Genomic DNA, 16,271 nt, shown 5'->3' with positions numbered 1-16,271 from the left:
ATCCACCTAGCCAAACTCGTCCTCACCCTCAACAACTTCTCTTTCGATTCCTCCCACTTCCTACAGAAAAAGGGGGTGGCCATGGATACCCGCATGGGCCCAAGCTACGCCTGCCTCTTTGTAGGTTACGTGGAACAGCCCCTCTTCTGCACCTACACAGGCCCCAAACCCCATCTCCTTCTCCTTTACGTTGGTGACTGTATCGGCGCCACCTCTTGCTCCCCAGAAGAGCTCGAACAGTTCATCCACTTCACCAACAACCTCCACCCCAACCTCAAGTTCACCTGGGCCATCTCCAACACATCCCTCACCTTCCTGGACCTCTCAGTCTCCATCTCAGGTAACCAGCTAGAAACTGATGTCCATTTCAAGCCCACCGACTCCCACAGCTACCTAGAATACACCTCCTCCCACCCACTCTCCTGCAAAAATTCCATCCCCTATTCCCAATTCCTCCGCCGCATCTGCTCCCACGATGAGGCATTCCACTCCCGCACATCCCAGGTGTCCACGTTCTTCAAGGACCGCAACTTTCCCCTCACACTGGTCGAGAACGCCCTTGACCGCATCTCTCGCATTTTCCGCAACACATCCCTCACACCCCGCCCCCGCCACAACCGCCCCAAGAGGATCCCCCTCATTCTCACATACCACCCCACCAACCTCCGGATACAACGCATCATCCTCCAACACTTCCGCCATCTACAATCCGACCCCACCACCCAAGACATTTTTCCATCCCCACCCTTGTCTGCCTTCCGGAGAGACCACTCTCTCCGTGACTCCCTTGTTCGCTCCACACTGCCCTCCAACCCCACAACACCTGGCACCCTCCCCTGCAACCACAGGAAGTGCTACACTTGCCCCCACACCTCCTCCCTCACCCCCATCCCAGGCCCCAAGATGATTTACCATATTAAGCAGATGTTCACCTGCACATCTGCCAATGTGGTATACTGTATCCACTGTACCTGGTGTGGCTTCCTCTGCATTGGGGAAAACAAGCGGAGGCTTGGGGACTGCTTTGCAGAACACCTCCGCTTGATTCACAATAAACAACTGCGCCTCCCAGTCGCGAACCATTTTAACTCCCCCTCCCATTCCTTAGACGACATGTCCATCATGGGCCTCCTGCAGTGCCACAATGATGCCACCTGAAGGTTGCAGGAACAGCAACTCATATTCCGCTTGGGAACCCTGCAGCCCCATGGTATCAATGTGGACTTCACAAGCTTCAAAATCTCCCCTTCCCCCACCGCATCCCAAAACCAGCCCAGCTCGTCCCCGCCTCCCTAACCTGTTCTTCCTCTCACCTATCCCCTCCTCCCACCTCAAGCCTCACCTCCATATCCTACCTACTAACCTCATCCCGCCTCCTTGTCCTGTCCGTCTTCCCTGGACTGACCTATCCCCTCCCTACATCCCCAACTATACTCTCCTCACCACCTATCTCCTTTTCTCTCCATCTTCGGTCCGTCTCCCCCTCTCACTCTATTTATTCCAGAACCCTCTCCCCATCCCCCTCTCTGATGATGGGCCTAGGCCTGAAATGTCAGCTTTTGTGCTCCTTTTATGCTGCTTGGCCTGCTGTGTTCATCCAGCCTCACACTTTGTTACCTTGGATTCTCCAGCGTCTGCAGTTCCATTATCTCTATAGTCCAATGGGTTTATTTGAAACCACAAGCTTTTGGAGTGTAGCTTGACAAAGGTGCTACTTTCCAAAGTGAGTGTTTTCAAATACACCTGTTGGTCTATAACCTGGTGCCGTGTGGTCTTTGATATTACTAAGTAGAGATTTACCAGAATGCTGCAGGGAATAGAGAGTTTGAGTTATAAGGAGAACCATGGAAGACTAGACTTTTCACTGGATGTAGGAAATTGAGGGGTGACCTTCTGGAGTTTTACAATTTCATGAGATGTATAGATAAAGTAAATTGCAGATGTCTTTTCCCTAGGCTGGTGGATTTTAAGCCTGGGGGCATATTTTTAAGGTGAGAAGAAAGATTTACAAAAGACATGAGAGGCAATTCTTTTAACACAGAGAGTGGTTCATGTGTGAAATGAACTTCCAGATGAAGTGTTGGATGCGAGTTACATTTACAGATAGTTCTGCTATAATGTGTGTTTCGTTCATGAGTATTGGCTGTGACACCATTGATGAATACTGGACACTGTTAGTAGAACACAAACTTTCTGCTGTATAGGTATCATGATTTTCTATAGCAATTTCCCTATAATGCGAGGTCATGCAAAAATGCAACTATTGCATTATAAGAGAACTATTTGTAAAAGCCATTTGGATATATACATGAATAAGAAATGTTTGGAGGGATTGGCCAAGCGCAGTTGGGGTTAGGGTTTGCATGTACTGGTTAGATCAAAGGTTTTGCTGTTTGACTCCATAACAATTGATCTTTTTCTGTCATAAATCCATATAAACACTGCACAGTTTTACTATTCTCTTCAAATGTCAAGTTATCATATCCTTTATGGTTGTTGTCAACATTTTTCTTAATACAGAAGTTCAGTGGACAGATTTGTAGTTGTCCAGTTTCTTTCTTTTTCCCTCCTAAAGTATTGGAGTTACAATTGCTGCTCCCCAGCTTACAGAAACCTTTCTAGAATCTAAATAAAAACCAAAAGAACTGCCGTGACCAGACCCAAAACATTAACTCTGTTTTCTCCCTCACAGATGCTGCCAGGCCTGCTGAGTTTTTACAGCGACTTTGTTTTTGTTCCTTTCTAGAATGTATAGGATTTTGAGTGGCTACCAGCAATGTAACCACTATCTCTCCAGTCATCACCTTTAACACTTAGGGATGAAACGTATCTGTTCCAAGGGATTTATCAGCTTCCAATCCTGTTAAATCCTCCAGTCAACTTCTTTTTACCACTTTTATAATCCGGAATTATTGAAGTTTCTCTATTCTACAGATCCCTTGGTCTCCTAATAATTCCCAGATATTTTCTGTATTTTTTTCAGTTATTTTTCTGTCATTTACCTCTCTTCATTATAAATGTCACAATTGACACTGGGGTGCAGGTAATCTTTGAGTGTCCTATCCTGTGATTCATGTCTCCAAAATTAGAGACCATGCTTAATTTTGTACTTCTTGGCACTGCCAGATGTGGGCATATCTTATGGACACTCAATAATGCACATTACAACTGGAACGTTCCATTCAATACCTTCTCATAGCTCCTTATCTTCAGAATTATCACTCCACTACCCATTTTGCCCCTCACGTCTGTACTCTGTCATGAGTTATTCGATCCAGTTACTGCCTGCCTTCCATCTCAGTACGCCACATGGAACAATCTTCCTGATCAAGATTTACCAGCAGGATCAAGGATTGAAACACTGGAAGACTCAGCCCATATCCCATAATCCTTACTGAAACTTTCTTCCCAATGTGTGTATTCCAGCAGATTGGCACCTTCAGCCTAAAATATTTTAAAAAAGGAAATACAGAAAATATCGAAAATGGAACAGACAATATGAAAGTAGAGAAGTGAGTACATTAGTCTGCTCTCAAGGTGTGTAGGAGGATACTCATTTTAGGGCACCATATACGCACACAGTGGTGAGTCTGTTCAATATTTCTTCTCACATTATAACCCCTCACTTCATGCCCTGAATGACTTACCAGGTTCGAGAGACCAGCAGTTGGTCTGTTGATTTGGTGGACACACCTTAGCAGTAGAATAAATGTTGTCCATTTCACTCAGGATGGTGTTGTACTGAAAAGAAACACAAATTGATCAACACTTTCTACTCCCAAGGGAAGAGACATATATCACCTGCAGGAGGCAGAGTGGAGCCACAAACATGAATGTTCCCAGATCATTATAGACAGGAAATAAGTACAGAGATCTATGTCATTTGACCTCCACTAGCTTCTGTGCTGCTACAATTATATGGACTAAATGAGCCCACAAATTTGTGGGTATGTTTCTGAAATGTACCTTCACTCATTTTCCTGAGCTAATGCTGGACAAACACTGGACTCGAGGCTTTCTTGTTGAAGCTTCCATCATACATCAGTACAACTCTTTCATCTGAGTCAGAAAGGTATGAGTTCAAGACCCACTCCAACTTGTAATCTAGATTATCCTTCTAGTGCGGTACTGAGAAAGAGCTGCACTGCCAGAGGGGCGGTGCTTTTGATAAGATACTTCACTGTAATCCAGTCAGCACCTTATACCAAAGTAAAAGATCTCAAGGCACTCCTTGAAGGAAGTTAAGGAGATTTCCTTGTGTCCCAGCCAATATTCCTCCCACAAATCAACTCCATTAAAAACAGAGGATTGAATTTTCTGTGTATGGCAAATTGGTGTTGGTTAACTGTCGCATTTGCCTCTTTAACAACAATGATACTTGAAAAGTAATCAGCTACAAAACATTTTGTGATGTTGCAAGGACAGGAAAGTGCTTCTCAATCTGATTGGACCACATTACAAGGATTACAGAGCTACAGCTACAGGGCCTCTTGATGTCACTGGTATTTATGGCTGTCAATAGTTATTATATCTTTCAGGACAGACTCTTAGTATGTTATAAGAATTGAAGAAATAAAAATGAGGCATTAAACCCATTAAATCTGCTCCATCATTGGCTGATCTGCTCTTTCCCTATACTCCATTTTTTCGCCTGTTCCCCATAAACATTGACACCCACGTTGTTCAAGAGTCTGTCAATCTAAACCTTGAATATAGTCAGTGCCCCAGGACAATGAATCCCAAAGATTTGAATTCTTTGAGAGAAGAAATTCTTGCTCATCTCCACCTTGAAACAGGGGCACCCTTATTTGGAACCCGTGTCCTCTAATTCTACATTTCTCCATCAGAGGGAACACATTCTCAGCATTTATGCTGGCAAACCCTCTCCAAATCTTCCATATTTCAGTAATATCACCTCTCATTCTTCCAAACGTCAATGAGTATAAGCTCAATGTGCTCAACCTTTTCTTGGAGTCCTTGTGTTACGAATCACAAAACGTTAACATACAAGCCCAGCAGGTAATAGGGAAGGCAAATGGAATGTTGGCCTTTATTTCAAAGAGAATGGAGTATAAAAATAGTCAAGTTTGGCTAAAACTATACAAGGTGTTAGTTAGATCACAGCTGGAAAATTCTGAATAGTTTTCTGAAGAATGGTCCCAACCCGAAACGTAAACGTTCCTGCTTCTTGATGCTGCCTGGCCTGCTGTGTTCATCCAGCTCTGCACTGTGTTATCTCAGACTCCAGCATCAACAGTTCTTACTTTCTCTGAAAAGTTTGGGTCTTCATATCAAAGGAAAGAAACATTGGCATTGGTGTCAGTCCAGAGAAGGTTTACTGGGTTGATCCTGGGTATGGACGGATTTTCTTATGAGGAACGGTTGAGCAGGTTAGGCTTATGTGCATTGTAGTCTAAAATAATCAAGGATCACGAACATAAGTGGGAAGAGGCTGATAAAATGAGGAGGCAGTAGAGTCAAGGTAGGAAGAAATCAATTCTTCTCTTTGGAATTCACTGGCTCAAAAGGCTGTTTAGGTAGGATTATTAAATAGTTTGAGGTGAAATAGATAGATTCATTGCTAGGCAAAGGAATCAACATTTATTAGGCATAAACGGAAATCTGGAATATGCTAAATTTCCCATTGTGTTCAGGCATGTGCAAATATGCACGTGGGTCATGGGGACTGAGCCTGGATGGGGTGCTGAAACGTGGAGTAGGTTTGAAGGACTGAATGGTCTACTTCTACTCCTAACACATATACTGTTAGGTATGTTATAGAGTCATAGAGTCATACAGCATGGAAACAGACCCTTCATTCCAATCAATCCATCCTGAACTAAACGAGTCCGACCTGCCTAGCTTGGCCCATATCCCTTCAAACATTTCTTATTCATCTCCATATCCAAACGTCTTTTAAACATTGTAACTGTACCAACATCCATCACTGCCTCCACGCATGAACAACCCTCTGTGTAAAAAAATTGCCCCCCAAGCCTTGTTTCTCCTCTCATCTTAAAAATACGCTCCCTAGTCTCAAAATCTGCCACATGAAGGGAACTTAACCTGCCATTCACCTTGTCTATACCCCTCATTTTAAAAAAAACTCGATAAAGTCACCTCTCAACCTCCTGTGCTTCAGTGAAAAAAGTCCCAGCCTCTCCTTATAACTCAAACTCTCCATTTCGGACAACGTCCTGGAAAATCTCTTCTGAATCTCTCATGGGTGTGAGGTGTAATGTTGGGCCAAGTGAATGTGGAGGCGTTGGGAGGAATGGGATATTAGGGAGTAGAGTAATAGAGGTGAGTGGCATTAGCAGGTGATGGTTAACAGGCCTCTGATGAAGGGAGGGGGTCTGTTTAACCTACCTGAATTGGCATTTGAGATAATGGGAAGTGCAGATGCTGAAGAATCCGAGATAACAAATTGTGGAGCTGGATGAACACTAAGCAGCATTTTCTGAATTGGCATTTGCCTGCCTCTGTCTATACCTTACGCTTGCTGCAGCAGGATCAGCTCTCAATCTCACCCCATGCCCATTTCACCCCCATGTAGATCTTTTGGTGGACACTGCCAGCTAGGAGCTAAGGTCATACCATTGGAAAAGGGCCCAATTCCTAGTTCCTGACTCCATGCTGAAAACACAGTCCCTTGAGCCAACTCACAGTCCTACTTTCCCATCTGTCCTTGGATCATCAGGCAATTTGGCTACAATGCAGTCCAATACTTCATATGAGCTATTAATATCAACATAATTAGTTAAGGCAGAGTCCTGTAGGATTTTTCAAGTTACAGTTTGCAACCTATTTATCCTGAATCCGCTTCCTGTTACTTAGCCAATTCTCTATCCATGTTAACATGTTACTCTCAAAACTGAGAACTGTGGCCATAAAGTCATAGAACTTTCCACAAAGTGATGCATTTCAGACAGAAAATAGGGTCTTTGATTTTAACAAAGGAAACTAGAAAGGTGTGATGCAAATGTTCGTTGTACTGGTTTGGGAAACTCCATTCAAAGGTACGGCAGTATACAGATGATGGCTAGCACTCCAAGCATTAACACCTGAATTACAACGCATTTAAATTTCATTGAGTCATGAAAATCATGAAAAAGAAGATGTGATGCAACTGTGCTGATTAAGAGAAGACTATGTAATAATAGCAAATACTGTGGATGCTTTGTAAATGGTCAAAAAAAAAGTTGCTCATATTGGTGGAGAAAGAAAGATGTAAAATGGGTGTAAAATATGGCGTGAAAGGACCTCTCTATTGTGAGCAAAGTAAACAAGACATGAACAAGACAAGGGATAACAAAGTGTGGAGCTGGATGAACACAGCAGGCCAAGCAGCATCTTAGGAGCACAAAAAGCTGACGTTTTGGGGAGCAAGACAAGGCTGTTTGGGGCAGAGAACGTTAAAAAAATGGGGAAATAGACAGTACGCAGTAGAAATTCAATATTGAGACTTCAAGGTTGTAAAGTACCAAAGCAGAAATTGATTTGTTGTTCCTCAAACATGTGCTGTACTTTGTGGAAACATTGTAACAGGCCCAGGACAGGGATGCTAGCTATAGCAAAGTATGTATTGAAATGGTAAGCAAATGGGAGGTCAGGGTCATTCTTAAGGATACAGCGGACATGTTCCACAAAGTGTTTGGTCTCACCAACGTAAAGGAGACTGCACAGTGAATGGCAAATGTAGCAGATTGGATCAGAAGAAATACAAGTGAAATGCTGCTTCACTGGAAAATGTGCATGGGGCCTTGAACAGTGAGGATGGAGGAGGTGAATGGGCAAATATTATAATTTGTGTGATCACATGGAAAGGTGCTATGTGGGGGGGTGGGGGGGGTGAGGGGGTGGGAGTCGGGGATACAGATACATGTTAGGAAGGATGGAGGAGTGGACCAGAGTGGCATGGAGGGAATAGTCCCTATGGGATCTTGACATTGGGAGGGAGGAGAAGATGTGTTTGGAGCTGGCATCCTACTTAATGTGGCAGAAATGACAGAAGATGATCCTTTGAATATGGAATCTAGTAGAGTGGAAAGGAAGTGCAAGCGGAACCCTACCCTTGCTCCGGGAAAGGGAGGGAAAGGGTGAGGGTGAAAGTGTTGAATATGGGTTAGTTATGGCTAAACCACAATGGGGAGGAGTGGGGAATTCTCAGTTGAGGAGAAAGGAGGTCATGTCAGAGGTGGCCAGTTGAAGGTGGCATCATGGCAGATGTAATGGAGATGGAGAAACTGGGAGAATTGAATGGAATCCTTATAGGAGGCAGGGCATGAGAATTTATATACAAAGTAACTGTGGTAGTCACTAGGTTTGTAATGAATACGGGTAGCAGCCTATCGTCAGAAATGGAAACAGCGATGTCAAGGAGGGGAAGAGAGGATTCAGAGATGGACCAGATTAAGGCGAGAGAAGGATGGAAATTGTAAGCAAAACTGATAAATGTATCCACTTCTGATGAGAGCAGGAAGCAGGGCCAAAGATCTCATCCATGTACCAGAGAAAGAATTGTAGATAGGTAGGACTGGTACATAGAATATTCCACATGCCCCACAAAGAGAGAGCCACAACTGTGTCTTGTGCAGATAGCCAGGGCCTCACCTTTGACTTGGAGAAAATGAGATGAGTTAGTGGCGAAATTGTTCAACGTGAGAACAAGAGGAGGGTGGTGATAGACAGGAATTGTGCAGGCCTCTTTTCAGGGAAGAATTCAGTGAGTTTTCTGATCATCCTGATGGGTAGCAGGCATATAGAGGGATTGCACATCCATTTGTTTGTAGTAGAAAACTGGAAATTGTGGAACTGAGGCAAAGCATCAGAAGAATCATGAATGTAAGTGGGAAGAGACTGAACAAGGGAGGAGGGACGAGAGTCAAGATAGGAAGAAATCAATACAGTGGGGCAGGAATGAACTAAAATGATGGGTCAGTCAGTGCAGTCCTGTTTGTGGATATTGGGAAGGAAGCAGAAGTAGGCTGTACAGGGTTGGGGAACTGAGGTGGGAAGCTGTGGGTGTGGTGATTTCCGGAGGAGGTGGCGTCAGTGGCAATCCAGCTTGATGTTCAGTGGTGTGGTCATCATCTGGGGGTATAGGAGGGAGTGCCTGGGAGCGGGTGCTTAGCTGGTTTGACAACAAGATTGGGGTTGGACTTGGAAGTATGAAGTGCAGCAAGTTAAGTAAAGAATTGTATTAAATCAAAGTGAAGTGTTTATAAAGTTAGCAAAAGAAGTTGTAAGCCTGAGGATTGGGATCACTTTTTACTCTCAAAATTTTTTGGGAGGAAGGTACTTGCATTGATGGCCATTGAGTTGTTGTTTTCCTTGGTTGAGGAATCTGGAGCATGAGAAGCTAAAGAATTTGTACTGAGAAGATAAAACATTTCTTCACTCAGAATTGTTGGGATTCAGTACACCAAAGGGATGATATATTCAAAGCTGAGATAGACAGATGCTTGCTGTCCCAGAGATTCAAACAATGAGTAGAATGGGCAGGTAAATGGAATAGAGGCAGAAGATCAATCATGGCTGTAGTGAAGAGTGGAGGGTATTGAAGAAGCTGGGACACCTACTCCTACATCTTATGTTCTTAGGGAGCAACTGAGTATTGATATCTGTGTATGATATCTGAGTATTTACAACATTGATTTCTAGCTTGTTTTGCAGAGGACCCTGATGTTTGGAGTATATAGTTGTGGTATTAATGAAACGACCATAAGCCTGAGATGACAGGGCTGTTTAGATAATCAGAAAATTACCTTTTTCCTTTCATCAGCTGGGAGATTTGCAGGGCCCAGGACACCAATACTATTGATGAGCTTCGTCAAGCTAGTATCATTGAACTTGTCCTTGATGTGGTAAAATTCTTTTGCTTTCTTGGCCCAAGCTTCCACAAATTCCTGTTCTTCCAAGGAGGCATTGATCTGTGTTTAAAACAATAGGACCGCCTATTAGTTCAGTAACATTCACACTTCACTTGAGCTGATCTCCACCACTATCAGTTACACCACATCTCTTTTTGCGGGATGGTCAAAATCCTGGAATTTCCAATAGCAGTAGGAGTGTTCCCACATCACATGGTCTACAAGCAAGCAGCTTATCACCATCTGCTCAAGGGCAAATAGGCTTGGACAATAAATGCTGGTCCCGTCACCGACACTTAAATTCCATGAAAGAATGAAAAATAAATTCAAGTTTCACATCTAAATGACAGGATATTGAGTAAGGCTGTCCTTCACTCATTTTGAAGGAGGATCACTGGATGCCATTGGAAAGAGGAAACCCTGATTAACTGAATAAAAGCAAAACACTGGATGCTAGAGATCTGAAATAAAAACAGTTAAGTGCTGGAGAAACTCAACAGGTCACCAGTGACCAGCAGAACCTGCGGCTGTGTCAGCTGAATCCTTCAACTGTCTCTTATAATTCTACTTGTCCTGGGAGTGTTTGATGGAGACAGAATAGCGGGAGCTTTACTCGGTATCTAACATCATGCAGTCCCTGTCCTGTGACTTATTGATGGTGTCGGTGTAGAGGGAGATTTTGCTCTGTATCTAATCCTGTGCTCTACCTGTCAGGGGAATGGGTGGTGGAAACAGTGTAGAGGGATCTTTGTTCTGCATTCCCATTACTAATGACTATTCTTGCTTAAGAAAACATTCACAGAAGAATCTGTTTACGAAGAGTATCACATAGCCTTCTTGCTGAAGATCATTTGTGGGAGATGGGAATCTCCCTTGAATCTCAGGTGCCTTGTGTGCCAGCATTTCTGGATGGGTAAACAAGATTAATATTAGTTCTGGAAAAGAGAAGAATAAGCAGCATTTCAACTCAATTTTGGTTTGGACTGTCATTCCTGCCCACTATCTTCCACTCCAAAATCAAATATCACGTGTAATAGCCAGTTATATTGGTGAGGTGTTTATTTCTCAATCTATTTGTTGTGAAGGATGAGGTCATCTCGGAATGGTTTCAGTGCTTGAAGCACGGGATCTCTCTCAGTATATTTAACAAGTAGATTTAGAACATTAAAAAAAAACATAGAACACCACAAGACAGGGCCCTTCAGCCCACAACGTTGTGCTGAAAATGAAGCCAAATTAAACTAATTCTTTGTCCCTGTCCTTAATCCATATCACTCCAAACCTTATATATTCCTGTGCTTATTTAAAAGCCCCTTAAATGCTCTTATTGGATCTGCCTCCACTACCACCACTGGCAGTGCGTTCAAGACTCCTACCACACTCTGGGTAAAACACTTGCCCCCCCCCCATAACTTTCCCCTGTTACCTCGAATGCACGTCCCCGAATGTTCGACATTTCAAAAGATTCTGACTGCCAACTCTATCTATGCGCCTTATAATTTTACAGATTTATATCAAGTTTCTCACCACTACTCCGTAGAAAACAACTTGAGTTTTTCTAGTCTTTCTAACCCAGGCAGCATCCTAGAAAACTTCTTCTGCACTCTCTTCAAAGCCTTCACATACCTTCTGTAGCATGTCAACCAGAACTGAACACAATACTTTAAGTGTGGCCAAACCAAAGTCTTATAAAGCTGCAGCATGACATCGTCATTCTTGTACTCAGTGCCCTGACCAAAAACAACAAGCACACCACACATCTTCATTACCAACCGATCTACTTGTGTGGCCACTTTCAGGGAGCTATGGACTTGAGCGCTCTGTACATCAATGCTTTTCAGGGTCCTGCCATCAACTGTATATATTTCCATAATGTTTGATCTCTTGAAGCCGAGCACCTCACACTTGCCCAGATTAAAATCCATATGCCATTTCTCCACCCATTTCTGCATCTGATCTCTATCCAGTTGTATCCTTTGATAGCTGTCTACACTATTCACAACTCCACTCATCTTTGTGTCATCTGCAAACTTACTAACTCATCCATCCACATTTCATTCATTTTCAATGATATAAAATGGTCATAACCATGTGGAGAAATGGAAGGTGTTCTCCAATGGAAAAGACAGGCTAGCCTTTATATAGCACCATGGAGGACAATGCCACACATTGTTGAAGTACATAAAGCTTGGTTGCTAATTCCAACACAGGTAACAGTCTCTATAGTTTCAGAGGACTGTTCTCTCATTAGAGAGAGAGAGAACTGGTGTTAAGTATAACCTGAGGTTCACCTCACCTCAGTCAAATAGTGATATTGAGAAGGGGAGGCAATGGCCTAGTGGTATTACCACTGGATTGTTAATCCAGAGGCCCAGGTAACTTTCTAGGGACCTGCATTCAAATCCTGCCATGGCAGATGGTAGAATTTCAATTCAATAAAATATCTGGAATTAGGAGTCTAATGATGACCATGAATCCATTGTTAATTGTTGAGGAAAAACCCATCTGGTTCACTAAGGTCCTTTTGGGAAGGAAACTGCCATCCTTACCTGGCCTGGCCTACATGCGACTCCAGACCCACAGCAACGTACATGGTTATTAACTACGCTCTGAGCAATAAATTAGATTAGATTCCCTACAGCGTGGAAACAGGCCCTTCGGCCCAACATGTCCACACCGCCCCTTGGAGCATCCCACCCAGACGCATCCCCCTATAACCCACACACACGTGTACACTAGGGGCAATTTAGCGTGGTCAATCCACCTAGCCGGCACACCGTGTCGCCCCAATGCTGCCTAGCCAACAACGCCCACAACCTGTTAATGATTAAAAGATTTGGAACTATGATAGACTCAATTCCTTTCAGTGAACTCAATGCTGCTCAAAATATGATGATTATTGAATGAGACCAAAGTAGGCTGACAGATGAAGGCAATTAGAGGTTTTCATTATCTTGATCTTTGAATAATATTTCTAATGAGGCCTCAGGCAGGAAACATTGTGAACTACTTAAAATGCCAGAATCTTCAAATGCTTCAAAGGGCCGAACAGTTTGCAGTTAATTATAAAAGCAGTAAAACCAGATGGACTTCTAGACATTGAACTGGGTATCGGAAACAACAATGGTACACACAGACCTGTCAACCATGTAAAGACTTCCTTTCTAACGTCGGGGGGCTAGTGTCAAAATTGGGAGAACTGTCCCAAAGACTCATCAAGCAACAGCCTGACATAGTCTTACTCACAAAATCATACCTTACAGACAATGTCCCAGACACCACCATCAGCATCGCTGGATGTATCCTGTCCTACTGACAGGACAGACCAAGGAAAGGTGGCAGCAGCACAGCACTGATGCACAGTCAGGAGGGAACTGCCATGGAAGTTCTCAACCCTCACGGGATGTGGATGTTGCTGGCTGGCCAGCATTTACTGTCCATCCTCAGTTGCTGTCAAGAAGGTGGGTGTGAGTTGCCTTCTTGAACCGTTGTCGTCCATGAGTAGACCCACAATACCATGAGGGAGAGTGTTCCAGGATTTTGACCCAGTGACACTGAAGAAATGATGATACATTTCCAAGTCAGGATGGTATATGTCTTATAGGAGAATTTGTAGGTGGTGGTTGTCCCATGTATCTGCTGCCCTTGTCCTTCTAGATGGAAATAAGCTAGGAAGGTTGGTTTGGAAGGTGCTATCTCTGGAACCTTGGCAAATTTCTGCCAGTCAAATAGGGCGGTGTCAAGCTCCTTAAGTGTTGTTGTGTATTCTCATGGGATCATACCTTATAGACAATGTCTCAGATGCCATTATCCCCGAGTATGTCTTTTCACATTCGCAGGACAAATCCAGCAAGCCTGGTGGCACAATGATATACAGTTGGGAAGGAGTTGCCCTGGGAGTCCTCAGCATTGGCTTACATGTCTATGTTCTTTGGGGAAGCAACTTGATGACTCATAACCATCCTCTGGGCAGTAGGGTTTGGCAAAATGCCCACATCCCATGAACAAATGTAAAAAGAAGTATTTAGTCGCAACAAACACCAAAGAGATCTTGTTGAAACAAAGTCCTGCGTTCACATGGAGAACATTGTCCATTGCGTTGAGAGCACAAATATTCTAGGATAGCTCCATCCAAAACATACACCACTGTGCCAAATGGGATAGAGGGCGGAGTTCACAATTTTCAATGGAGAAAAGTAGCCAATGTTTATCGTACTTTTCAGGATGATACAGGAAATGTGAAGCATTTTCACAGAGAAGAATGGAATCTGTTATATGTGATCTGATAAACCAACTCTTTGCCATATCCTTGCAAGTCCATACACCTTGACCTTAATGGAAGTGATAGTGAGGGCGGTGCTTACAGGAATGGATTAAGAGAAGGTAATGGTTTTATCGGGGATAAAGGAACCACAGTTGGAGCTGAGGATGTGATTGAACTAATCAGTGGCTGTAAAACTAGCTGGTCTATTTTTTCCACGTGTAACACCTTCCAGTCTGCAGCATGCTGTGGTCTATTTCCTGCTTGTCGATCTGCTGATTGGCTCAGAAGGGATTTGTTTTCCCACCCGGTAACCCTCATTACTTCTAGTTATTACTTGGCAGCGAAGTAACATGGCTGTGTGCAGCCCCTGAGCCTGGGCTCGTCCGCTCCTGTCTGCTCTCTTTCTCTATTTGCTTTTTCTCTTTTTCTTTCTCTATTTGCTTTATGGCATTTTGCTGTGGGTTAATTGGCAGCTTCGGTAGGGCAGTGAGAGCAGGCTGTGTGTGGAATGATGGCAGTCTCCTGGCAGCCCGAGGTGGTGGTCGATGCAGTGCTGCCTGAGATCCTCTTGGTGACTGGAGGTGGTTGCTGCCCGGTATTGGCAGTGAGACCAGGCTGCGAGTGGAATGGTAGCAGGCTCCCGGCAGCTGGAGGTAGCAGCAGCAGCAAGGACGTGGTTCCTACCTGCATTCAGGGCCTGTGGTAGTGGCAGCGGGGGTAATTGGAGGATGTGCCAGCAGCAAGAACACAGCACATCCTGGTGATCGGTGCGAAACTCGCAGACTGACCGAGGCTCTAGGCCATGGATAGGCCAGGGCGTCTGTACCAGTAGTTCCAAACAATTTTATCAAGATAAGACTTAGAGCTTAAGATCCAGGATGTTCTCTTTCTTACCTGTTGGTTTTATTTCTGCCGTGGTTTTTAAAGGTTCTGCTTTTGTAACCAATGTAACACCAGCAAATGGTGGCTTTGTACACTTTGCATTGTACTCTTGCATTCCTATACTTGAGCACTCGTGACAATTAAATCTAATTCTAATCCAGCAATCATTTACTCACTAAGATGTTCTCAGTGGCAGTTAAAAACTACAGGTGAAATTTTTGTGAAAAGTGCTCTGATTGATGGAACCTACTGTTTTAATTCGCGTGGGAGCTGTGTGATACATACTGGAAAATGTTAAATATGAGTTTGGCTGCGATGTTGATATCCACAAGGTCACCATGGAACAAAACATTGCTGCTCTATTCGTGTTTAATAGTTTGATTAATAGCTGAAGGATCTGGCTTTTCAAAAAAACATTCAGATCATTTCCTGCCTCAGTTCTTTTAAGAACCATTGCATTAATAAGCAGAATAAATCAAACCTTGTTCAATAAAGATCTTAGTTTAGGCATTGCTTAGGTTGTAATCAATAGCTTCCTGTCTTTGTGAAAGGAAAAAGCTACAACATTGATCATGCCTGCTTGTGATCACTAGCTAAAGACTGTAATCCAAGAAAACTGAAAGAACTGCAGATGCTGTAAATCGGAAACAAAGACAAAAGTTGCTGGAAAAGCTCAGCGGGTCTGGCAGCATCTGTGAAGAAAACATCAGAGTCAACTTTTCATGTCTGATGACATTTCCTTAAAACAGAAGTTTTTTCTTCACTGTAATTCAAGAGTTGTTTGGGCTGAGAGAGGCCTTTTGGGTTAACTGGTGATGGCTGACGTGGCTGAATGTCCTGCTTATATTTTTAACAGTCATTTAAAGCCTTGATGAAACAACATTAAGTTGATGACTCAAACTGATGATCATGAGCCTGGTGTATTTACTGTTTTCTTTATTTGGAAATGGATTGCAGAACAGCCTCTGTCCTGCTCTGGTAATGGAGGGCTTGATACAGAGGTAAGATCATCACTGCGTTGCAACTCCAATAAAGTTGGACAAGAATAAGCCAGGTTGACTCTGACGGAATATCCTTCTCAAATTTGGTTGCCCTCTACATGCTCTGCAATGACATGTGAATCATGATGTCACCAATAGAAGCTGCACATAAGTCATTGCACCAATCGTGAGCTCCATCCCCATGTTGCAATGTACCAGCGTACCTCCACAACACTACTCACAGATGTGAGATAACTCATGCGGGTTTATCAG

General features: G+C 43.5%; 1 protein-coding gene across 1 annotated transcript in view; it reads right to left on the bottom strand.

Annotated features, from left to right (window-relative positions):
- Positions 1-16,271, bottom strand: part of ace (angiotensin I converting enzyme (peptidyl-dipeptidase A) 1) — a 135,852-nt gene that overhangs the window by 85,567 nt on the left and 34,014 nt on the right. The window contains exons 2-3 of the mRNA XM_059638649.1: positions 9,768-9,932; positions 3,648-3,741 (exon numbers count right to left, since the gene is read on the bottom strand). Of these exons, the coding sequence (XP_059494632.1) occupies positions 3,648-3,741; positions 9,768-9,932 (259 nt within the window). The remainder of the gene's footprint in view (positions 1-3,647; positions 3,742-9,767; positions 9,933-16,271) is intronic.

Source organism: Stegostoma tigrinum, chromosome 31, assembly GCF_030684315.1.
Source record: "Stegostoma tigrinum isolate sSteTig4 chromosome 31, sSteTig4.hap1, whole genome shotgun sequence".
In the NCBI taxonomy this organism is placed as follows: Eukaryota; Metazoa; Chordata; class Chondrichthyes; order Orectolobiformes; family Stegostomatidae; genus Stegostoma; species Stegostoma tigrinum.
This window is presented reverse-complemented; position numbering and strand designations above follow the sequence as displayed.